Source organism: Chroicocephalus ridibundus, chromosome 21, assembly GCF_963924245.1.
Source record: "Chroicocephalus ridibundus chromosome 21, bChrRid1.1, whole genome shotgun sequence".
NCBI classification, from domain to species: Eukaryota; Metazoa; Chordata; class Aves; order Charadriiformes; family Laridae; genus Chroicocephalus; species Chroicocephalus ridibundus.
The window spans coordinates 2,419,289-2,427,393 of NC_086304.1; the positions used below are offsets into that span (position 1 = coordinate 2,419,289).

The window sequence follows — 8,105 nt, forward strand, 5'->3', positions numbered from 1 at the left end:
CCGCGCACAAATCCTGCCGCAGGATGCTGTGTCTCTCCATCCTCTTTATTTACAGTGGCCCTGGGGAGCAGGAGCTGGAGCTCGTTTGTTGGGGGCGGGGGGGCCATTAGGTTTTCTTCTGCTTGCGACCTGGGGGCAGGGAAAAGAGGGAGGAGTCAGGGCTGGGACCCCCCCACCCTGACTCCTGCCCTGGGAGGGGACGCGGGGGACGCTCACGGAGCTCGTTGTTGTTGGTGATGGCGATGGCGGCGCGGGCGCGGGGGCCTTGCTGCGTGAAGTGGTAGCCGAAGCGCACGACGGAGGGGCACTGCTCCAGCATGGTGGCCATCTCCATCTCCACCGTATCGCCCAGCCGCTGGCACTGCGGGGACGGGGTGAAACCGGGCACACCGGGAAGTTGGGGACACTCCTGTCCCCTCCCCAGGCCACCCATGGGTGCCTGTCCCTACCTGGTTGTCCACCTTGAGCTCGCTGAGGGTGGTGTTGTGGTACATGGCCTTGATGATGCTCATCATGCCGGCGCTGGTGATGAAGTTGGATTCAATGTTGAGGCTCTGCAGGGTCTTGTTCTCCATCAGCATCTCAGCCACAGCCTGCGTGTCACCTCAGGGTGTCACCTCGGGGTGTCACCTGGGCCGGCACCCCACCTCTGGCACGTCCTGGGCCACCGATGCCCCAGGTGACGGTGGAAAAGCCACCATCACCTGGCCTTGCTGGTGTCCAGGATGGAGCCTGGGGCAGGGAACCGTGTCCCCTCCCTGTCTGGGGACATGGTGGGGGCTACGGCGGGGGGCGGGGGACACGGGGCTGGGACTCACGCTGGCCACGGGGTCGTTGCTGCGGGTGGCCACCAGGCTGAGCTTCTTGACGTGGGTGTTGGTTTTCATGGCCTCACAGATGGCCTTCAGCGTGGCGATGGGAATGTCCTGCAGCAAGGGGATGTGGGTGTCACCAAGAGGATGTGGGTGTCACCGAGGGGATGGGGACATCCCTGAGGGGAAGTGGGTGTCACCGAGGGGATGCAAGTGGCAGCGGGGGGTGCAGATGTCTCCAAGGGTCCTGGGGCATCCCCGAGAGGGTGCTGGATGTCACACAAGGGATGTGTCACTGAAGGGATGTGGGATGTCACCAAGGGGACACGGATGCCCCTGGATGAGGACCATCACCCTGGGGCCACTCCAGGATGGGGACCAACACCTCAGGGATGCCCCAAAATGAGGACCACCCCCACAGGGACACCCCAGGACAGTGAGCAGCACCCTGCGACAGGGTGACCAAGCCTCATGGGGACACCCCAGGGTAGGACCCATCACCCTGGCACCATCCTGGGCAGGGGGCAGCACCCAGGGACACCCTGGGGCCGCTCTGGGGGGCCATGGTGCTGCCCCAGCATGGTGACCGGCACCTTGGGGTGCCCTGGAGACACCTTTGGGTAGGGACCAGCCCTATGGGGACACCCCAGGATGGAGATTGGCACCCCAGGACCAGGACTAGCACCCTGGGGACACCGCCACCAGGTCCCTCACCTTGATGTTGTTGAGATTGACTTCTTCCAGAGCCCCGTCGTTGGCCTGGATCTGCCGCAGCGTCTCCTCCACATTGGTGGGATTCGGGGGCTCGTCGGGCACCGGCTTGTACGTGTCGGGCTTCACCACACCTGGGGCACACGTGTGTGCGGGGGGGACGCACGTGATGCCGCACGTGGGCACCGACACGTGGGGACGTGTGTGTTTGCACGCGCTTACGGTGTCACCACGGTAAATCCTGGAGGGGTTCTGGTGCCCTCAACCCTCTCGAACAGCCCCGTCGTCCCCGTGTCCCCTGCCCCGAGGGGCTCGTCCCCGTGTCCCCTGTCCCCAAGGCACTCACTGTTGATGCCCTCCGTGTTGGAGATGGTCCCGCTGCAGATCGCGTCGTAGTACTGCTTGTTGCTCATCAGCGTGTACATGCCCAGGATGGCTGCGGGATCAGAGCGGGGTCAGCGGGTGCCCCAGGACACCCATCCCGGTCCCCTCGTGTCCCCCTAGGGGTGGCCACAACGCCCCCCCCCCCCGCCCAGCTCTGCCGGGGGGTGGCCGGGGAAGCTGCGGGGAGCGGGTGGGCCGGGGGCCAGCGGTGAAAGCCGAGCGTGGGGACATGGCGCTGCTTTTAGCCAGGTGCTGGCAAGGACCCAAGGGGACCGGGGGGGGGGGCCCGGGTGTGACACCAGGCTGGGGCAAGTGTGCAACACGCTGGCTACCTGCAACGTTTCCCCCTGTGCGACGCTTATCCTTGTGCAACATGCTCCCCCCACCCCGCTGCAATGTGCTTCCCCCTCCCCGTGCAACGCTGCGGTGCGACGTGCTGCCCCACGTGAAGCTGCTGCGGGACACGCTACCCCCGTGCAAGGTCGTCGTGCGACACGGCAGCCCCGTGTCAGGCTGTGCTGTGACACGGCAGCCCCGCGGGAGGCTGCGGTGTGATGTGAGTGCCCCGTGCAAGGTTGTCGTGCGACACGGTAGACCCGTGCGAGGCTGCGGTGCATGGCGGCGGCCTCGTGCAAGGCTGCAGTGCGAGGCACAGCCCCATGCAAGGCTGCGGCGCATCACGGCAGCCCCGTGCAAAGCTGCGGCGCTTCACGGCAGCCTTGCGCGAGGCTGCGGGGCATCACGGCATCCCCACGCGAGGTTGCCGCCCTGTGCGAGGTTGTGGTGCGTCGTGGCAGCCCCGTGCGAGGCCGCGGTGTGACACGGCTGCCCCGTGCGAGACCCACCGGCGATGTCGCACATCTCGGCCTCGGTGGCGTTGGCCAGTGCCTCCTCCAGCTCGGGCTCCAGCGTGATCTGCTCCTCCCGGGGGATCTCCCGCGTCGGGTTCTTGGGCACGAAGGGCTTCCCTGGGCACGGGGACGTGGCTCGCACCCCGCACGGCCTCGCACCGGCCGGGTGACACCAGCTGTGGCGGCCCAGGGACAGGGCTGGCAGAGGCGTGTGGGGATGTGGCCGCTGCTGGAGGGTGACCTGGCCCAGGGGTGGCCGTGCCTGGGGGTGGGAGCCCAGGGGGTGGCAGTGCCAGCCGGTGACAGTCTGGGGGGGTTTGTGTGACCGTACTGGGGGGTGACGTTGCCAGGGGGTGGCTGTGCTGGGGGGAGGACATTGCCAGGGGGTGGCATTGCCGGGGTGGCCATATAGGGGGTGACATTGCCAGGGGTGGCTGTGCTGGAGGTGGCATTGCCGAGGGGCGGCCATGCCAGGGGGTGGCCATATGGGGGGTGACATTGCCAAGGGGTAGCCATATGGGGGGTGACATTGCCGGGGGGTGGCTGTGCCCGGGGCTGGCGGGGACCCAGCTCGCCCGGGACACCCGAGCCGCTGGCGAGGACCATTCTGCCGAGCTAAATATACCCAGCGCTGCGGGGCCCCGTCTCTCCTGCTCCCCGCCACGGTCCCCCCCGTGTCTCTGTCCCCCCTGCTCCCTGCCACGGTCCCCGCCGTGTCCCCCCCGCCCCGGGTGCCCGCACCTTTCTTCTCGCCGGTGAAGGGCACCAGGTCGTCGCGCTCGCCGGCCTCCAGCGCCTGCTTCTCCAGGTGCTGCAGCAGGGCCTCCCGGTCCAGCGGCCCCGTCGGGCTCTTCTGTGTCTGGTCCCGCTGCCGCAGCCCCGCCGGCAGCAGCACGTTCTGGGGGAACCAGGGTGTCACCCATGGGGGACGCCGATGGCCAGGTGGCACCTGTCCCGCTCCCCCCGCCCCGCTGACACCGCGACCCACCTCGGGGTCCATCTCCAGCAGCTCCATGTCCAGCTGCTCCAGCTCCTCGGCCGACAGCTCCCGCAGGATCTTGTCTTCGTCGATGTCCCGGTACTTCTCCAGCTCCTGCCGGTAGGACGTCATGGCGGGGGACCGGGGGGCAGCCTGGGGGGGACGACGACAGGGGGGCTGAGTGGCTGGTGGGAGGCTCCCCAGGGTAGGGGGATGCCCCGTGCCATCAGGGGACCCCCCCAAACAAATGTGCCGCCCCCATCCCATGGCCTGTAGGGCCCCTTTGTGCCATGGGGTGGTATTGGGGTCCCACCAGGCTGGGGGGCACCCTGGGGTGGGGGGGTCCATAGTGGTGTGGTTGGGGGGCTCCTGAGTAAACTGAGTCCTGGCTCTGAGGTGCTCCCCAGGGCCAGGACCCGGCATTCCCCCCAGCCTCCCCTACTGCTGGGGGGGCAGGTCCCGGTTCAGCAGCCCCAGTGCCCCCCCGGACCAGCAGCCCCAGTGCCCCCCGGACTCTCCTCCAGCGCCCCTTTGTCCCCCAGCACAGGTCCTCACCACCCTGGGGGGGCGGCAGGGGTAAATGCTGGGGACATGAGTCCGCTGACACCGGGATCGGGCCCTTCCCAAGGAACTGGGTCGAGATTTCCCCCCGACATCTGGGTCCCCAGGGCTGGGGGGGCAACTGGGGGGAAGGACACGCATCTGGTGCCCCCGGGAGGGACCAGACACCCCCGGGTGAGAGCCGGGTGGGGGATCGCTGGGAATGGGGATCCCCGACACACCCAGGGCCCCCTGAGCCCGTGTCCCTGGGGGTGACGTGCCCCCCGCCACCCTTGGGAGCGCCCCTCCCCTCCCCGCTGCCTTGGGACCCCCACCCCGGGGCCCTACCTGGCCGCTGGCCGGGGCAGCGGAGCCTGCCTGGGTGTGAGCCCCGGTGCTGAGCCAAGGGCTCCGGCCGCGCAGGGCATGAGATCAGCGTTTTATTCTGCGAGCCGGCGGCGGGGAGGGGCGAGATCACATATCCCCGGGCGTTATCGAGCCCTGCCAGCCCCGCGCCGGCTCCACCCAGGCACCCTGGCCATGGGGGGGGGGCCCCTCGTGAGCTCCCCGTTACCCCCTGGGGTGCCCTGGCCCGGGGGGAGAGGGGAGGTTGGGGCTGGTGCAGCGTCACCGCAGGGAGAGGCTGAACCCTGTGCCCCACAGAGACCCCTCAACCCCCACGTCACCCCCCCCAGGGACATTTTATGCCCCTTCACCCCAAAAACATCTAGGTGATTCTGCTCCTAAGTGGCCCCCCAGCCCCCAAAATCATATCTGGGGGGGTGTGCGCGGGGCCATTGTCATCGGGGCTCCCGTGGCAGCGCTCAGAACGAACTGTTTGTTTATTGTAGGGTCTCTAGGAAAACAAGAGCTCGCACACACCCTGTGTTTACTGTAGGGTCTCCTGCTGTTGCAGCCGCTGTGTGTTGGCCGGAAATAAGAGCCCGCACCCTCGTTTTACGCAGACTACTCAGGTTTATTTCTTTTTTATATAAAAAAAGGTAGGAAGGAGATAAATAGAGCAACAAACCGTCACCTACGGGAGTCGGAGCGAGGAGAGGCCTCGACCCGCAGTGGCCACAAGCCCCCGGGGACCCCCGGCGCTCAGGTTGTGGGGACGCTTTGCTTGATGATGATCTTCTGGCGGGTGGGACGGACGTTGGGGTCGGGGCCGGGGGGAGCGGCGGCCCCCAGGGCGGCGGAGGCGGCGGCGCTGGGCAGGCCGTGCGCCGTGATGTATTTCTTGTAGGCCTCCCGGATGATTTTGAAGGCGCGGATGTTGGAGTAGGGGATGTCGGTGATGGGGTCGCGGTAAACAGCCGGTTTGTGGGTGACGGGGCAGATCTCCCGCACCGGCAGCCGCGGCTGTTTCGCTTTGGGGAAGAAACGCTCGAAGGTTTCGTCGTCGCTGAAGGAGATGAAGGTACGGGAGCACTTCCCAGCGGAAGCCGGAGCTGGGGCTGGAGCTGCTTCGGCCTGCTGTGGGTCTTGGTCCAACCTGGAAGAGCCACAATCAGCGCCCAGGAGCCCCCCGGGGTGGGGAGAAACCCCAGGGGAGCTCCCATGGCGGGCAGAGCTACCAAATCTGCTCGAGCTGCCCCCCAGGACGAGTGTGGGGCTTGGAGGGCTCCAAGGTGCTGCCCCAAACCCGCTTCTCCCTCACCACAGTGGAGCAGAGCCCGGGGAGGGATCGGGGCTGGGAGACAGGGACAGAGGGGCCCGGTTGGGTGCGTGGGGGGGGGAAAAAACCCCACTGGGGCCACATCGAGGTGACCCCAACCTACCCCTCCACATCCACGTTCTCCTCCTTGCCCGGCTCTGGGACGAGGGGCATGGTGACGGACCAGTACCGGATAACGGGCCCCACGCACTTCCGCTTCTTCTGGACTTGCTTCTTCTTGTCGGCTTCCAGGCGCTCGTAATTCTCTGGGAAAGCAGGGACAAACCAAGGAAGGGGGGGCTCAGCGTCTCACCGACACCCTCACCCCTCATCCCTGCGCTGTTTTGGAGGGGGCTGCACCCCACGGCACGGCGCCCGGCTCACCCAGGGAGCGCAGGTTGATCTCCTCCGTGATCTTGGCCTCCTCCAGCAGCTCCTCCTGCGTCAGAGGCCGGTCGTAGTTGGGGCCGCCCTTCTTACGCTTGGACTGGACCTGCCGCTCTTGGATGCGCAGGAAGGTTTGTCGCGTGTGCTCCGTCGTCGACTGCCGCATGTGCTTCCGGCCTGCGGCGGGAGGACGGGGCTCACCGGCGGGCACCAGCTGGCCTGGCTCAGCGGGAGCTCTGCCGGAGGGGGCCCGTGTCCAGCTTGTCCTATCCCACGTGCACTCACTGTCTCCCACGTCATCCTGGAGCTCCAAGGGGATGGATTTCACCTCTCGCGGCTTCTGGGAGCCGCCGGTGGGGACATCCGTCTTCTTGGGGCGCAGGCTCTTGAGTGGCTCCTATGGGATGTGGCACGGGATGTGAAAAGGGAGGAAAAACTCCCCCTGGCCTTGGCTTTTCTTAACTGGGAGCCCGTCCCTGGTGCCGGGACGGGGACCGCGCAGCCCCCGGCCCGTACCCGGTAAGCCTTGGTGACAACGCGGCGGCGGCGCTTGGGCTCGCTCTCGTCCTGGTCGCTGGCGGGTTCCTCGCCCTCGTCGATGTCGAAGTCCGAGTCCACCTCGTCGTCGCTGTCCGACTGGTCGCCCCGGTACTCGTCATCGCCCGACTCCTGCGGGGACAGAGGGGCTGCGTCAACCCCGGGGCTCCCAGGGCTCTGCTGCCCTCCCGCCCCATGGCCACGGTGCAGGGGGTGGTTCTCTAACAGCCAGACACCCCCTGGAGCTGCTGCTCCTGCCCGGCCCCTCCTGCTGCCCCACAGCCCCCCCCCGGGGGACCCCCAAACCCCCCCGGTGATCCCTGTCCCCCTCCAGGACAACCCGCCACCCCCGTGATCCCCATCTCCCCCCGCAGACGCCCCACCTCCTCAAAGCTCCCCATCTCCCTCCCCCCCCGACTCCCCACCTCCTCCGGGACCCCCAGACATCCTCCCCCCGGGGCTCCCCACCTTGGCGGACCCCCAGACACCCTTCCCCGCTCCCGAGCCCCCACAGCACCGGGACACCTCCGGTTCCTTTTGCGCTAAGACCATCCCCCCCCCCCCCGGTGTTTCCGTCCTCCCCCCGCACCTCGGTGAAGCCGCCGTAGGTGGTCTGGTAGAACTCATCCTCCTCCTCGGCCTCCAGCAGCCCCGAGAGCCGGTTCCCGGCCGTGCGCCGCGGAGCGCGGCCCTCCGCCAGGCTCATCGCGCCGCCGCCGCCGCCATCGGCGCTCGGCTGCGCGTCCTGCCCGGCCCCGGCCTCGCCCCCGGCCCGCCGCTGCGCCGCCAGGCAAAGCGGAGCGAGCGCCGAGCTGCCGATGGCGGCGGACGCCCCCTGGAGGGCCAGAGGGAGCACTGCGGGTCCCGGGGAGGGGGGGAACCGGGTCTGCGTCACAACCGCGGAGAAGCGGGGCCGCGCCGGCGGTTGCATGACGTCACGGGAGCCCGACGTCACCGGAGCGACCCCTCCCCAATACCTATCCGTCCGCCCCTGGGCCCTGCCTCCTCCCCGGTACGGCCACGCCGCGCTCCTGGGGAGGGAATACGGAAAATGACGTCACTGCGTGACGCCACGGCAAGCCCTGCCGTGACGTCACGTGCCCCCCCGGCTTTGTTTTGGTCGCGTCATGTGACCCGCGGCGCCCTCCGCGCTTGCGCCCTCAAGGGCCTCTCCCCCCCCCCCCCCCCCCGCCCCGAGTGGTCGCGTCCGCGGGGGCGAATCCAATGGTGGGGGGAGGAGCCGC

The 8,105-nt window shown here is 68.2% G+C and overlaps 2 protein-coding genes across 3 annotated transcripts; both read right to left on the reverse strand.

Moving 5' to 3' along the window:
• Window positions 1–24: 24 nt before the first annotated feature.
• On the reverse strand, window positions 25–3,882 carry TMOD4 (tropomodulin 4). Its single transcript, XM_063357405.1, has 9 exons — window positions 3,747–3,882; window positions 3,500–3,656; window positions 2,753–2,875; window positions 1,870–1,959; window positions 1,527–1,657; window positions 819–926; window positions 450–593; window positions 217–361; window positions 25–129 (listed from the first exon to the last, which is right to left on the reverse strand). Exons 1-9 carry the CDS (start codon window positions 3,867–3,869, stop codon window positions 107–109), a joined length of 1,044 nt encoding a protein of 347 aa, XP_063213475.1. The 5' UTR covers window positions 3,870–3,882; the 3' UTR covers window positions 25–106.
• Window positions 3,750–7,976, reverse strand: VPS72 (vacuolar protein sorting 72 homolog). Of its 2 annotated transcripts, XR_010073874.1 has the most exons (7): window positions 7,451–7,976; window positions 6,841–6,993; window positions 6,610–6,721; window positions 6,322–6,501; window positions 6,062–6,203; window positions 5,318–5,775; window positions 3,750–3,890 (listed from the first exon to the last, which is right to left on the reverse strand). XR_010073874.1 is itself a non-coding variant. In XM_063357402.1 (6 exons), exons 1-6 carry the CDS (start codon window positions 7,790–7,792, stop codon window positions 5,382–5,384), a joined length of 1,323 nt encoding a protein of 440 aa, XP_063213472.1. In that variant the 5' UTR covers window positions 7,793–7,976; the 3' UTR covers window positions 5,233–5,381. The 2 variants fall into 2 exon arrangements, 1 of the variants encoding a protein (XP_063213472.1); XM_063357402.1 differs by lacking the exon at window positions 3,750–3,890 and having other exon boundaries at window positions 5,233–5,775.
• Between the last annotated feature and the right edge of the window lie 129 nt (window positions 7,977–8,105).